This window comes from Sceloporus occidentalis, unplaced genomic scaffold (assembly GCF_023333645.1).
Source record: "Sceloporus occidentalis isolate IW3139 unplaced genomic scaffold, rSceOcc1.0.p SCAF_3, whole genome shotgun sequence".
Classification (NCBI taxonomy): Eukaryota; Metazoa; Chordata; class Lepidosauria; order Squamata; family Phrynosomatidae; genus Sceloporus; species Sceloporus occidentalis.
Window position 1 is genome coordinate 225,854,609 of NW_028316983.1, and position 16,317 is coordinate 225,870,925.

The window sequence follows — 16,317 nt, forward strand, 5'->3', positions numbered from 1 at the left end:
CTGCACAGCTTGTGATCCATAAAGCTGAACACAATAGTCACCAAAGTCTCAGGGACATCATGAACCTCCTAGTTTGGCTGTCTGGGGAGGGCGGGATTTCAAGAACGAAATGCTCTATAATTACCTTTGTGGGTCACCAGGTTGTGTAGTTGCTGTCCAATTTTGCACTCACAAGTTGTTAAAATTTCTGGGGCATGGGTGAGGAGGGAGCCATGGTAGTCAGAGGCAGTGAAAACAATAAAGACCCATGTGGCAACTAAATGACTAACAAGTTTTATTCAGCATAACCTTTAGGGATTAAAGCCCACTTCATCAGAGAAACATTTGGATGCCAGTGTTAGCACCCAACTACTGTTTGCAAAAGATCACAATTAATGAATGGAACAAACATGGTATACTGGTTTCTGAACTAGGGCTAGGTTCAAATCTTAGCTTTGAAAATTCACTGGGTGACCTTGACCAAGTTACTCTCACTCTCACATTGCCTAAGAGAAAGGCAATGACAAACCTCATCTGAAGAATCTTGCCAAGAAATACTTATGAGATTGTCACCACAAGTTGGTGTCGACCTTAAGGCACATAAGAACAAGGTAATGATTATCTGTGCTATTTCAGCTACACAGAAGTATCTGTGCTACACAGTTTAACTACAGTTGGCCCTCTGTTTTTGTGGGGGAACTGTTCTGGACCACCCCACAAAAACGGAGATCTCAAGTCCACGAGAATGGAGGGTTGACTGTACATCTCATGGCATCTTAGGATTTGTAGTTCAGGGCTTTTAGAGTTCTCTTCTAGCTTTAGTGCTATTCTACAGAGAATTCAACATATCTTACCAAGCTAGAAATTTCAGGAGGTGGACATTTTTACAATTCAGTTGACTCTCAACCCACTGATTACATCACAGACTTACTCAAGCATTCATATAATAATCTGCCATCTCTGGCAGCATTTGATGCATCTGATGAAGGGGGCTGCGGGCTATTAAACCTTATGCAAAATAAAACTTGTTGGTTCTTAAGAAGGGACGAGACCATTGAAATCATCAAAAGTTTATTCTATGCCACTTCTAGTGAGTACTGCATCTGAGCATATATATATATATATGTGTGTGTGTACGAAACAAAGGCAGTTGGTAAATATGTACAAATTTATACAAAAGGAGGTCAGCAATAATAATTTCATTATTATTTTTTTACCAGATAGTTTAACTGTTTCCTTGGAAAGGCTATCATTACTGTACCAGATCACTTTTGCACAATCTGTCACAAACCACACATTGCAGCCTAAAGCTCTCTGTTCCTTCCTGTCTCAGATTGTCCGACCTAGAACCCATCTTACAAATTTCTTCACATGAGAGAGAATGAGTTATTCAAGAAATATAAGCACTCCTATGATTCAGTTGGATCAGCATCTCGCTCACAACAGCCCTCTGAGCAATCCTTATGATCAGAGCTCATTAACAATGGATTTGAACAAACTGTCTAGATGCAAATTTTGTTCTAATGCATGCTGGAAGCTGTCTTGGGTCTTGCCCTGGAGAAAGGTAAGGTAACAAACAAACAAACAAACAAACAAACAAACAAACAAACAAACAAATAAATAAATTAGTGACATTTGGTTTATTTCTTTTCCTAACTTTTCCAGAATATGGGTGTTTCTCTATGTGCAGAAACAAATTTCAAATATTATATTGCTTCTTCTAATTTTATGATCCCACAGAGATTAAGACTCCTTCATTTGATGTTTGGTGTATTCCATTTGATTTTGGTGTATTTCTGCATGGTACGGGGTTGCACTGGACGGCCCTTCTAGTCTTTTCCAACTCTATGATTATGATAACTGTGTCCAAAGTGACTGGTGTGTTTATGGGTTAGGGCTTGGCCCTACCAGTAAACAGTAACTGGAAACTGATGCTGGTACATGGCACTGAGGGGGAGAAGAGTGGTGAATAAAGCATTGTCAGATCCCAGGGCCTGAGATTTTCATGGATCATCTCCAAGTCAGAGACAAGGTTGCAAATTCTCCAGTTTTGAAGGATGCAGCTCCAAGCAAGTGGAACAGGTTGTGTCCATGTCTCCAGCTTAGCTAACAGCAATATGCTACAATTTGCAAAGCTTCATTGATTTGTTACTGCAACTTGTAAAGAATTTCCAGACAGTTTATTTATTTACCTAGTTAGCTTCCTCCTTCCTTCCTAGTCATTGTATCACCTGGGCTCACCAGGCTAGATTCAATGTTCCTTATCCCATTCCCCCAAGTAAGTAAGAAGGAATAATTTATTTGATCTGGGAGCAGCCCTTTTAGCTAAGATTTCAGTTTTAACTTCCAAAATGGAAAGTGTGTCCTGTTTCTGTGTGTGTGTTTGAAAGACAAGCTGTGAGCAACCGTGTATGTAACTCTCAGTGACATAACCGGAGCCATCCCTCAGTCTCAGGTTTCAACCCAGAAATCTCAGGGCTTGGGCTGATTCTAGACTGGTAACCTTAGTGGTGGATGGCATGGCCTGCCCTGTGTCTCCTAAGCTAGTCTGCTTCATTCAGGGGCCAGGGGCTAGGTGGAGGAAGCTATTGCCAGTATTGAAGACAAATTGAAACAACAGTCCAGCTTTACTCCATGAAATGAGAGGGCACCTCATATTTTGTCCAACACTTGGGAAAAGCTTGTTGCCAAGGGATTTCTGGGAATCATAGACCACAAATGTTCTTTCTCAAACTTCAAACCAGGCTAGAATGAGAACATTTTCAAGTTCTTTGCTGTTATCACCTGTTGCAAATCTATCCATCCATACAGTGAGTGACATCTCACACAAACATTAGCTCACTGAGTGGTAACAGCTGCCACATTAAGCTATTTCAATGAGTCAAAGTTATCATCCCAGTGTATTCAAGCTAGAAAATCATTACACAAGGAGAAAGGGACATGGGCATTTAGGGAACAGTAGCAATTTGGGCTGAGATTCCAGAAGGGATAGATTGGACCGCTAGGCTCTCAGTTTCCCCACGCCTCTTTTGGATAGCACTGTGTAACAGTTTAGAAATTTCAAGATGTGTTGAACTAGCCCTGCCTTTCAGTCCTTCTGCAAAGTGGGTCCCTGGACTTCTATTCCAAGGTTCTGCCCCATGGCACCACTGTATGTTCCCGAGAGCAGCCAAAGAACACGCAAAGGGGAAGATAGTGGTGTCAGCCTCTTGTTCTCTTTTTGTCTCTTGTAGCAGATCAAGTGGGAGACAAAGGCTGATTCATATCACAGGCCTGCTCCCTCTGTCAGCATGACTAGCCTCTCTTGTGTGCACCAGTCCAGTGCAAAGTTTGTATAGCTAAGCATTCTCCAGTTTCCCCGGGCAGTGGGAACTGTTAGAAGACAAATGGTTTCCCAGAAGTCAGTCAGTTGGGATTGGGAAAAGCCCATTAGCATGGCTATTTATTCAGATGTGAAGTAAGATTTCAGGACTAATTATTATTACTGCTTTCAGAAACACTGCTAAGTCAGTGTTCCTGTGAGAGGCTTGTTTGTCATGTCAAGGCATATTCTCCTAATTAGCAGCCCTGAAAGAATTTATTAAAATGAGCTGAAGTGCACTGGTATAAAATCTACGAGGACAAAATGTGTTTCCAGGGATCTTGTGCTTTGGGTGGGCTGTGGCTGGATGGTTAGAGGAAATCAGGTTCAAAATGCTGCTCTAATTCCCCATCCCACCCCTCCAAACACTGGCAAAGACTGTTGTACACAGAGCCAAACTGATATAATAGTTACTGTGGTTAGGGAACTCTAGACCACATTACAATGATGTGTAACGCAAGCTGTTTGACAACCTCTGTGCTTGTGCAAGGACATATCCAAGGCCTTCTACAAGTGGAAGAGCATCAGTGGTGGTGGTTACAATGATGATGGCTGGCCATGTGCCACCCTCCAGAGGCTGGCTCAGAGTTCCTTGAATACCTAGTTTCAAGGGGTCCATGAAGTCAATCCACTATGAGAGGAATGTTTTGGGAAATGTCCTGTGCCACACCTGAACTATGAAACTCAGTGGATAGCCTTGGGCCAGTCACTCTTTCTATTAGCTTGCCCTACCTCACTGAATTGTGGTGAAGATCAAATAAGGAGGAAGATAACCACATATGCTTATTGGTGGAACGGTAGGATAGAAACATATCTAATGCATAAATAAATTTGAGCTCCAGCTTAGGAGACCAGGGTTCAAATCCCTGCTTAGCCTTGGAAAACCACTGGGCAAGTCAGACACTCTCAGCCTCACAGGAAGGTAAAAGTAACCCCTTTCAGACTAAATCAAGAAAAAACCCATGACAGAGTTGCCATAAGTCAGAAATGACTTGATGACATAGAACAACAACAAAAAGCAACCTGATTTTTCTCAAGAAACAGCTGCATATATGCTCCTCTCTTTAACCTCACAATAACTGTGTGAGGTAGGTTAGGCAGAGAGAAAATGATGGATGTCATAAAAGTCCTATGGCAGATAAGAGATTTGGAACCAGGTCTCTGTATTTGCAGGATAACATTTGTAACTACTGTTTTACCTTGGTTCTTGATTTATCAGTAATGCATACTGGGAAGCAGGAATACTGCAACATAAAAATTAAGGAGAGAATGTGGGAACTTATACAGAATGTACTTGTACATTGGCAAGGTGTGCTACCAAATGTTTTAGGGTGAGGTGCTTCAAACCTATGGTTCTGGAGACCAAGGGTTTGAACTCCCCTCTGCAATGGAAACCCACTGGGTGACTTTGGGCAAGTCACACACTTTTGGTCTCAGAAGAAGCAATGGCAAATCCCCTGTGAAGAAACTTGCCAAGAAAACCATGTGATAGGTTTGCCTAGGGTCACCATAAGTTGGAAACAACTTGAAGGCTCACAGCAACAACAACAACAACAAAAATTGGGAAAGCATACAGAGACTAGCTTCCCATGTACAATGGGCACAATCATCAGAAAACACAGGAGCAATTAGAAACAAGTGCTTTTGGACAAGGCCTATGGAACTGAAAATATTTGCTGAGCATATTTGGAGGAACAATTAAGATTGCACTAAATGCTCCATTACATATGAAGCTAAATGTCACCTTTTTTTTCCTTTCAAGTGAGCAAGTGGGGTCCTACTCTGCTCACATGAATGGGTAAGGAAAACTTAACCATCCCCAATCAGTTTATTTCCTTTTAAATTCCTCTTTCTTTCCTGCACATGGGAAATGAAGAACTACCTCTGTATGTACCAATGGAAGTGTCCTCCTCTCTCCCTGCAGGGTGACTAAAAATGAAATTTGGCTGCATGTTGTATATTTAATGTAGCATCTCATTTGACAGCCACAGTGCAATGGCTGTTTCACAGCAATGCATGTTTGACAGAATGTAACTTCCCCATAAAACTGCACATCTTCCTTCTTTGCCTGAGGTTTCAATGTTCAGAAGCCATTTCAAATCACAGTTTATAAGTGACAGAATTTCAAAAAGTTACCTTTTGAGGCTACTACTTCTCCAAGTTTCCCAGTGGCCATTTCATCGAAGGGTTGTGGAGGATTGCAGTCTAAGAGAAAATATTTTCAGGCTCTGGGCTGAAAATATATACTCTATGCCCAGGGCAACTAGAATTCACACACTGCAAAACCCAGTGTTCAGCATCTTGAAGAGGTGCTGTTGACAAGGGACAGGGAATGATCTGGAAAGAGACAGATAAGCTGTCATCCTGTTACTGACTTATGCAGGCACATGTAGCGCTACACATGTGGCACAATTATTCTAACATTCTACAATACCTGTATTCAGACGACAGGGGCAGAAGTGGAGCTGCACACATGGAATCACTGAGCATATATATGCACATAAGGATAGATCATGCAGTTGTGATAGGTATCCAGGCATGTCAATTCCTGAGTATGTGTTGGACAATGTTGCTATTCACAATGTTGTTACTTGACATTTTGTAAATCCGTCCTGCCAGTTAGGGTTGCCAAACTGAAAATTGGAGAGGGCTCCTGTGCCTTTAATGGTTATGTAAAAGAGGGAATTTCAGGAGGAGTTGCTTGTCATACAACCATGTAATAGGCAACACCACATGAAATTCTTTTATCTTTATTTTCTAAAGTCACAGGAGCTCCCTCCAGTTTCCAATCTGGCAATTCTATATTTATGCTGTTTGTGATGATGGAGGATTGTAGGCACAGCTTGGCACTTCTGAAGCTAAGGAAGTGCACCTCTGATGAGCAGTTTGGACAGGAGTCCAGTGAAACCAGAGGACCAAAGAAGGCTGCTTTTCACACATACTAGGAAGAATAGCCAGAGGAAATGGCAACTCATTCACAGACCAGAGATGTTGCAGGAGCTTGTTTCACATGTCCCTACCTGAAAGAACATTTGGTTCCCACTGCAGAGCTGAAAGGCAGCACACTTTGGCATCTGCTGTCTACCAGGTGTGCTATGAACATTAATAGGTTCTTCACCTACCTTTTAGAGGTAAAAGCATGACAAGGGAAAGGTCAATCTGGCCCTCATCCAGTGAACAAAGAAGGAATAGTTGCAGGGAACTTGCTTCCCTCCACTCACCCCAAAGACATACTTTTAAAAACTCTAGTGAGTGGCTTTTGCTTGTTTTCCTCCTTCCTTGCAATCTTTTTCCTTTTTGTATCATGACTTTTACACTAAGCCTGTGGACAGAAGTGGTCCTATTCATATTTGTACGTTCTCCTAGGAACTGTGTATGTGTGTGTGTGCGCGCATGAAAGAGTGGAGAAAAGATGCTTAAATCATGAGTATGCAACTTCTCCTCCTCCAAGGGTCGATGTGCAATCCCTATGGTTTGAGTTTGTATAGTGTGGGTGTGGGGAGGTGCATGGATGCCCAGCCCCTTCCCCCCAGCCAGCTGACATATGTAGCCCTTGTGGTCAAAAAAATTGTGCCCCTCAGTTTTAACTAAGAAATAATAACAGTTCAGATCAGGAAAATAAGGATAGGCACCTGGATCATTTCCCCAGTCATCTGTTTTAAAACCTTTTTATCATGTTGTTGACCTACCAAAGTCTTTAAGGACAGTGTAGTTTATAAGTCTAAATTCAGAATAGATTAATGAGGAAATAGAGAAAGATAAATTACATCTGGGAAACATGGGGAGAGAGAAAAAATCTACTCACATTTAAGATAAACACTCCTGCCTTTAACTACAGCTCTTTGATGGCCATCCTGGTGTTTGATTGTTGGTATCCCTTAAGAAACTGCCACATGGTCTCCTTAATAACCTTCCATGTAAGTTGCTAACAGTTTATGGTGTTTTGTTTTTTTTGGTGTTTTTTTTTTTAGGGTGACAGGGTATTACTCTTTATATGAGGAGTTGAAAGAATGACAAATAATAAAAACTCAACTTGACCACCACAAAATGCTCCAGGGAATATTTACCACACAACAGGAATGCTAACACAACTCTGCCCAGATATGGTCTGTTTCAGATCCTAGTAGTTATCTTGAGACAGAGCGAGTGTGATGGTGTGATTTGAGCACTGGTCTCAGACCCTGGAGACCAGGGTTTAAATCCATGCTTGGGCATGGAAACCCATTGGGTGACCTTGGGCAATTCACACTCTGTCAGCCTCAAAGAAAGGCAAAGACAAGCCCTCTGAACAAATTTTGCCCCCAAAATTCCATGGTTCATCTTAAGATCACCAAAAGTTGGAAATGACTGGAAGGGATCCAACAATAACAACAACAACAAAGTTGTCTTGAGATACAGGATGTGCTGCTAAGCTCATTGTCTCAGGCAGAAGGGCAGGTTCATCATTTGTTATATATGAATTGGGCCTCTTGAATACAACCCCCTGGAAAGAACTTGATAACAGTAGGCTATTTCCGCAAGTGCTGGCACATTATAATACCCCCGCTACATCGGACTCAAGGCAAAGAGGTAACCAGCCAAACTTTGATTCTGTTGGATTCTTTCCAAAGATTGCAGGAATGGGCAAAGCTAGGGAAAGTTATTTTTTTGGACTACAGCTCCCAGAATCACTCAACCAGCATGACCAGTGATTTGTGGAGGGGACCCTCCAGTTACAACCCCCTGGAAGGAACGTGTACAACTTCGCATATCATCTCCAGTGTTCTGCTTCTCCAGGAAACTACTTTGCAAAGACTTCCTTGGGGCTGGTTCCCTCATCAATGTGCATGCAGTTTGGAAGAGTTCCTTTTGTGGACTACAAATCTCATCATCCTTCAGCCACTAACCATGGCTTGGAAAGGCCACTGGCTAAGGAATGCTGGGGGGGGGGGATTCAAACCTTGGTCTCGAGAATTGTAGTCCAGTGCCAAACTACTACACCACACTGGCTCTCATTCTGTTTAAATGATTTTATTTTTTTAAAATGTTGAATTATTTTAAGTTATATGATTTTACTTGTACACCCCCCTGAGATCAAAGGATATAGGACAGAATATAAATAGTTTAATAGAATAAATAAGAAATAAACATCACTGGAAACCTTTGCCCTTGGTTATTAAACACAAGACAACCTGCAGCTGAATATGCCAACTGACTTTCACAGAAAAACATTGCACTGAAGTGATGAGATGTCAGTCTGGCATTACTGATTCTCACGTGCAAGTAACCAATCAATCCTGCAGTCTCCAAACAATCTCCTAGCAGGGCTTTTGTCAGCACCTTCCAGTGTCCTCCAGTGTCCTTCAGCATCCAGGGCAACTTCAGCATGGTGTGTTTCTCACTAAATAACAGCCCCATCTCACCACATCTCTGACTATAAGGCTATTTCAATTTCCTACAATTCCCCCAATATAATAGCATTGTGGGGGGTTGTGAAAAATTAAAATGGTCACTCCCACTGGGGAGCCAGCATTTAAACATTCCATAGTGCTATAAAAAAACCATAACACTAGGAAATCTGTACAGTGGAAAAATAAAATGGCTGCTCTGAACTCCCCATTTGAGTGTTGCCTGATGGTGACAGTAACCCTAGTATTGCTGCTCTGGTCCTATTACCACCAACCTGGAAGGTGACTTTTAAGAAGAATGACTATAGCGACATGGTGAAGCTACCTATCCATGACTCAACTGTGACAGGATAATGTTCTGGGATCCAGCATGCCATTATATTCATTCTTCTCAAATGTTACTTTCCAGGCTCTGAGGTAAGCCCACCCGCATGAAAGCCCCCATTGGTGAAGAAGGAGCCCCTCAAATACATTAACTAGTCCTGAATAATGCCAATTTCAGTGGCACTTATTTCCAAGGTCATGTTCTTAGGATTTCAGCTGCTGAACATTTTTCAAAAGCTCTGTGGGAGTCACTCTCGGTCAGGTGTTAATTCAAACTTGATAGTATAGATTAGTTTTATTATTATTATTATTATTATTATTATTATTATTATTATTATTTGGTTTGCTGCCCAAGAATACATGTCTATATAATGCACACTTCCCATTTTAATCTGCTAGGAAAAGATGCTTCTTATAGTCATTGCCAGCTGCTTTAAATATAATTGGTTTCAATTAACCCCTCCACTCCCATTATTTCACAGCCTCAGAGCATCAAGGCCTACCTAGCTATCTATGGCAAGAGCCTCCTCCTCCACCAGTGATAGCTCCATGTTATCGTTTGGAGAGGATTTGACTCGGAAATTGAAAGAGCCATACAGTTTGGCTGATTCTTTGGAGGCCGTGAACCGGTGACTCCTGTAGAGTTCGCCTTTCCACATTGACATCATGAGCAAACTGGAGAGCACAACGCCCCCCAGGGTCAAGAGGCAGAGCCCTGCAATCACACACCTGTCCAGGTGAGCCCCAACCTTGGCACTCTCATTCTCCAGTCGCTCCATCTCCCTTGCTGCCACTGTGCTGGGGTCCACAGTCACATCTCGGGGAACTATGTAGGAAATGATCACCAACAAAATTCCAGTCACCAGGAAGAAGATGGCGCTGACAAAGCCATAATCAATGGACTTGCCACCAGAAGTTTCTGAGCCACCCTCGTCATCTTCCTCAGAAACTAATGAGGCTGGATCAAGAGATGGCCAGTCATGGACCATCTCTTCACAAGGATCAGGATGGACAAGGAGATCCGGGTCTTGGCAGCAGCTCTGGTGGGTTGGGCTTCCCATGTAGTCTAGATTGTTGACATTCTCATCAACGCATGTGAAGGAGGTCTCTGATTCACAGCAACAAGCTCTCTTCTGGATCCTCTCTTTTTCTTCTCTTGGGGGGCTGGGATGACAGGCAAGTTCACCAGTAACCTCCAAGGTTAGCGATGATGCAGCAGCAAAGGAAAGCATGTCTTCTTGGGGCACCCTCTGTATGGTCTTGCTGTGCGTTTCGTAGTATTCAGCCTCCATGGTTTTAGTCTGTCTGTCCCTTTCATTGGGTTGCCCCTGACACGGGGGACTGTACAAATGCCAGTCTGTGCTGTGGCACCTTTTCATCTGACTGTTCTCCCTGGTAAGGTACAGAAGTTCCACACATGCCATGGGAGCACCACTCCTGGAAACCCCTACTGGCCATTGAGAAGCAGAAGTGGTTGATCAGAACTTCACCTTCCCTCAGCAGTAGCAAGGCACATGGAGGAACTTCTCAAGCACTCTTCTCCACTTTCTATAGCCACTGTTCCTTCCATGATTCTGTTCCAGCCGCTACTTAATTAAGCAAATTCCTTTGGACATGCATTTCTTTTCAATCTGTAAATGCAAAAGGGGAAGGGGAAGGGTGGGAGGAGAAATAGCTTCATTGTCCCGAGACATTATTAGACAAAGAGAAGTGTAGCATAAATGTAATACAGACTTGAGTCATTATTCTGATTTTGTCCAGTGTGCATGAGAGTATGTGCATGGTGGTGACGATGGTAGCAAAGGGGGAGATGACAAATGCTATCGTTTTAATCAAGCACTTAGAGCTGAAATCCGCTTGCTGATCTAAAAATCTATTAGGAATTCTAATCAACCTTTGACACTGCCATCCAATTATGGGGAAGAAAAATTCACTGGCAGGGGGGGGGGGAGAAGAAAGGAACAATATTTGCAAAAACTGTCTCTCCAAGGCTCAAGGGCAAAACAGTCACTGATCTGAGAGTGCAAAGCCCACAGGAATGACAGACTAAAAAAGTGAGCACCTGCCCAATCATTCATTCAAATATAGAGTCTAATTGGGAAGAAGCTTGATGCAAATCCCTTGTAGCTCAGTAATCCAGGATCTCTATACTCCCCATGGAAATCTGATAATCCCAGGAGAAGGGAAAGCAGCACTTTCTGAAAGCAGAACTCCAGCCCTGATTAAAAAAAATTGCAATGAAATTATGCCTAGAAGATGGATGATTCCAAGAAACGGATGCTAGGTCTCCTCGTGCAATTAGAAGAAACAGGGAGAAAGAGCTGTGGAAAAACTTGGGATGCAAAAAGATATGTTCCTTAAAAAGAGGGAGGGCTGCAATTCTTTGCAGACTTTTAGAAATATATTTTCATATGGGATTGCAACATCTAAAAAGATATATGTGTGGATCTGTGCCTGTATGCGCACACGAGTCAGTTGCTTTAGTGTCCTTGATGTATATGTTCATGTTCATACATGGTTGTCAACCTGCATCAAGAATTCACTTGTCATCAATTTAATTGTCATTCATCTGTGTTTGGATGTATATTAGATGTTCGAGCACAGCCACATGTAAATGTATGTGTGTTTGTGTGTGTCCATTTCCTTTAGGAATTATTTATATTTTCTTAACTAAGAGTGTGTCATTTTGTCTATCTGTCCTATTGCTTTTAAACAGCTAGAGATGTTAAAATGACTTTTAACTCCATCCAGTCAACCATAATTTAGTCCATGAACCCAGCCTTTACACATACAATCAAGAGATACAAGTCGTCAAAATTCCCCATGAGAGACAAGAGTCAAAGGGATGTCTAAATCTTTTACAAAGAGGGATCTAATCCTAGCCGCCTCCAATTAATTCTATTGATCTTTGAACTGTACGGTAACTTTCTTTCTTTCTTTCTTTCTTTCTTTCTTTCTTTCTTTCTTTCAGGGAAAGTTACCATGCAGTTCAATGCTCAATACAATTAATCAGAGGCAGCTAGGATTAGAACTTGGTGGTGCAAGCTTTTTTAGCCCTAACTGTCTGAATTTCTGCAAACACCCTGGAGCCCTGACAACAAAGTTACTGGGGCTGGCAGTTATGATAAAGGTGGCATCCACACTGTAGGGATAACCAGTTTGACAGTGCTTGAACTGACATAACCCCAGGCTATGGAATTCTGGGATTGGTGGTTTTGTGAAATATTTTGCCTCCTCTGTCAGAGACTGGGGGGGAGGCATTTCCTTGGCAAGATTTGTGAAGAGGAGGTTTTGCCAGTGCTATCCTCTGAAGCTGAGAGAGTGTGACTTCTCAGCCTTGGCACTTCAAGTGGGATCGAACTGGATTGTTTCTGCAACAGGCAGCTCTTTCTCCATGAGGAGGAGAAGAGAGATCATGATAATTTCCAGAAATGAAGGAGAGAGGGTTAAGAGGTGATATGACAGCCCTGTGTAAGCATTTGAAAGGGTGTCACGCTGAGGAGGGAGCTAGCTTGTTTTCTGCTGCTCCAGAGAGCAATGGATACAAGCTCCAGGAAAAGAGATTCCAGCTCAACATTAGGAAGAACTTCCTGACAGTTAAGAGCTATTCGACGGTGGAATATGCTGAGAATACTGGAGTTTCCTTCTTTGTTTTTTATTTTCTTTTAAAATAAATGTATTTAACATATAAACATAAAAAAGCACATGGTTTCACAACACACACTTCCATGCATTTACATTCTCTTCTTTACTTTGTGGTCTTCTTAATCTCTTCTCCTCCTTCTCTGATCCTCTCTTCTCCATCTTCTTTCTTCTTCCTTCTCCTATCTTCAGCCTTCCTTATTCCCTCCTCCCTTCTTTAATTCCATCACTCTCTTCTTCCTTATCCTGACCTTCTCTCCTTCCGTACCTTCTCCTTAACTTCCCTACCTAATCGTACCTTTATCTTACATACTTCCACCCTCAGCTGTCAAATAGATTGGAGTTTCCTTCTTTGAAGGCTTTGAAACAGAGGCTGGATGGTCATCTGTCAGGGGTGCTTCGATTGTGAGTCGCTGCATGGCAGAATGGGGTTAGACTGGATGGCCTTTGGGGGGCCCTCCCAACTCTGGAACGACTCCATGTCCTTAGAAAGCTTGTCTGGGGGGAGATGGTTTGATCCCTAGCCATCAGGGGAGGAGGACTGAGGAATGCTCATCCAGGAGGGATGCCTCCTCCTCCTCCTCTTCCCAGCCGAAGGCATCCCTCCATCCTCCTCCCCTGATAGCCAGGGATCAAGCCCTAGAGCTCTCCTCCCCTGCTTTGCCCCAGGCTTTCCATCCTTCCCTTACCTGCCCCATCCTCCTGGGCTGGTCCTTCGCTCCAGAAGCACTTGTAGCCTCCACGCCTCCTCCTCCTCTTCTGGCCAGAGAGAGATTGAAAGAAAAAGAGAAAGAAAGAGAGAGAGAGAGAGATTGTGGACTGGGAGGTGCCTGCTGGGAGGAGCCCTATCGGTGCATTCTGGGAGCTGTAGTCCCCTAGCTCCCAATGGGTCTTTTAGTCCCCAGGAGAGCTGCAAGCCAGCAAGGGGGATCTGGTTTTTTTTATGTGTGTTTTGTTTTGCCCTGGAGGGTTGTTTTCCCTGCCAAACCAGGCTGATCAGGGTGTCCTCCTTTTCCAGGACATATCCTCCATTTCCACCTTCCCTCCAGGAGGGAATCCCCAAAGGTCCTCCCATCTGGGCATATTATTATTATTATTATTATTATTATTTTAACATTTCTGTGAGTGGGTTTTTTTTTTTTTTTGGCTTTTATTTGGCCATGTCCTACATTTCCCCGTGGATGGCCCTCCCTTTTCTGGCTCCTTGTCTTCCTTTGTGGTGAAAGGAGGACAAAATGTAGGACACGATCAATGCTAAAAACACACATAGAAAGAGAAAATCAATTTCTCTGCTTTCTTTACAGCTCTGTTACATAGACACAATATTTATTTATTTCCAGGATTTATATCCCACCTTTCTCCACAATGGGACTCAAGGCGGGTTACAATATTTATTGTGTGTGTGTGTGTGTGTGTGTGATGCACCTTGTTTCCAACTGATGGCGACCTTAAGTTTAAAAATATAACTAGAGCAGACACTCGGTATCAAAACCTCTCTGACATGGTGATGTAATAAAAAGCCTGCTAGTTGTCTGCTAGTGGAATGAAAGCAGGGATGGCGCCAGGCTAGCCTCTGGTGGGAGGGAGTTCCAGAAAGTGGGAGCAGCCACCAAGAAGGCTCTCTCTCTCTCTCTTGTGCCTTTGCCAAGCAATAGCAATAGCAACAGCAGCTACATTTCTATACCATTTATGCTGAACTAAGCACTCCCTAAGCAGTTTACAAGGTGTTAACTAATGGACCCCAACAATATGGGTACTCATTGTAGCAACCTATGGAAGGATGCAATGCTGAGTCGACCCTGGAGCCCCTGCCTGGGATCAAACTCACAACCTTGTGACTGGGAGTGAGTGGCTGCGGTGCCGGCATTTAACCACTGTGCCACCAAGCCTGCCAAGGTGGCAGGACTGAGCAAAAGGCTTTCTCTGTGAGTCTTAGGGCCCTTGCAGGTTCATATGGGGAGATACAGTCCCTCACTTCCATGGGGGAGAGAGGAAGTTTTCAATGGAAACTAGCTGATATACTTTCTGACCTCGGGTTCTCAGACTCTGTTCTTGACTGGTTTAGACCTTATTTGCAGTGGTCACGGGTGGTCAGATGTTCCCCTATCTGTTGGAGTTCCCCAGGGCTCTGTTCTGGGTCCCCTTCTGTTTTCTCTCTACTGTCCCTAGGAAAACTCATTAGTTCTTTTGGCTTTTCCTATCATTTGTACGCCGATGACACTCAGCTGTATCTTTCCACCCCTGACCTTTCTCCAAGTCTTGAACAGCAAATTTCACCTTGTCTTACAACTGTCTCTCAGTGGATGGGGCATCGACGCTTGAAGCTCAATATGTCCAAAACAGAGCTGCTCATTTTCCCACCTAAGTCTACTCTTCAACACTCCTTTTCTGTTTCTATTGATGACATTTCTATTCGACCAGTCCAGGAAGCCCATAGTCTTGGTTTTATTTTTTATTCTTCTCTGTCGCGTACCTCCAGATCCAGACCACAGCTATGGCATGTAGATTCTTTTTATACAATATTGCCAAAATCCGACCATATCTCTCTGCCTCTATTGCCAAGATTCTGGTCCATGCCTTAGTGAGCTCACGACTTGATTTCTGTAACATCCTCCTGGCTGGGCTGCCTCTTTCTCACCTCCGTCCTTTACTTTCTGTCCAGCATTCAGCTGCACGCATTATTACATCTGCACATTGGGAGGAGTATTCCCTCCCCGCCTTAGCCCCGCCCCCGTCGCCATAGCAGCGAGGGCGGGGCCCAGGCCAGGAGGGCAAGCCTCCCTGGGAGGAGTATTCCCTCCCCGCCTTAGCCCCGCCCCCGTCGCCACAGCAGCGGGGGCGGGGCCCAGGTCCCGGGCTCCTATTCAAATGTAGGGCACAAAAAAATTCTGTCCTACATTTGAAAATTTTGTCCTACATTTGTCCCGTTTTGGAGGTCCAGACCTATGGCAACCCTAGTTGAAGACCATCCTGTTCAGAGAAGCATTCCCAGGCACTGTGTGACTATTATTTGCTATTTGACATTTTTAATTTGTTGCCTGTTTTATTGAACCCTTTCCTGTATTGTTATGTATTATTTATATGTATTATGCTACTATTTCTTAGATTGTACACCATGAGTAGGTTTACTCGTATCTATTTTATTGTTTGTATGTACAGCACTGTGCAAATCTACAGCGCTATATAAATAAAGCATAATAATAATAATAAGAAGAAGAAGAAGAAGAAGAAGAAGCAGTAGGAGGCTTCTGGGGTTGAAACTCAGCCAGAGCCACACCTTTGTGGGTTTGAACACCCAAGGGAGTGAACCCCATTGACATAGCTGGTTTTGCTTCTGAATGAACGTAAGTATCCTAAAGACACCAGATCCTGTTTGATCTTGGAAGCTAAACAGGGTCAGCCCTGGTTAGCACATGGATGGGAGACTCCTAATGAATACCAGGTGCTATGGGCTATATTTCAGAGGAAGGAACTGGCAAAACCACCTCTGAATATTCCTTGCCTAGGAAAACTCAAGGGCTCCCCCTATGTTGAGTGGTTACTTGAAGGTACATACACAACACACAAACATAGGATAGGATTTCTCTGCAGGAAAAGTTGAAGGTTCAATGGCCAAAAAAATAA

General features: G+C 43.3%; 1 protein-coding gene across 4 annotated transcripts; it reads right to left on the bottom strand.

Annotated features, from left to right (window-relative positions):
• Nucleotides 1–1,203: 1,203 nt before the first annotated feature.
• LOC149317576 (transmembrane protein 74-like) lies at nt 1,204–13,452 on the bottom strand. 4 transcript variants are annotated; one of them, XM_089517843.1, is made up of 3 exons: nt 13,383–13,452; nt 9,781–10,682; nt 1,204–1,533 (listed from the first exon to the last, which is right to left on the bottom strand). In XM_089517843.1, exons 2-3 carry the CDS (start codon nt 10,473–10,475, stop codon nt 1,500–1,502), a joined length of 729 nt encoding a protein of 242 aa, XP_089373969.1. In that variant the 5' UTR covers nt 10,476–10,682; nt 13,383–13,452; the 3' UTR covers nt 1,204–1,499. The 4 variants fall into 4 exon arrangements, with proteins under 4 accessions (XP_089373969.1, XP_089373966.1, XP_089373968.1 ...); XM_089517840.1 differs by lacking the exon at nt 1,204–1,533 and having other exon boundaries at nt 1,908–10,682; XM_089517842.1 differs by lacking the exon at nt 1,204–1,533 and having other exon boundaries at nt 1,908–10,682; nt 12,804–13,444.
• Nucleotides 13,453–16,317: the final 2,865 nt, after the last annotated feature.

Coding starts and splice junctions, on each gene's coding strand:
- LOC149317576 (XM_089517840.1), bottom strand. CDS start 10,475: ATGGCATGTGTGGAACTTCTGTACCTTACCAGGGAGAACAGTCAGATG.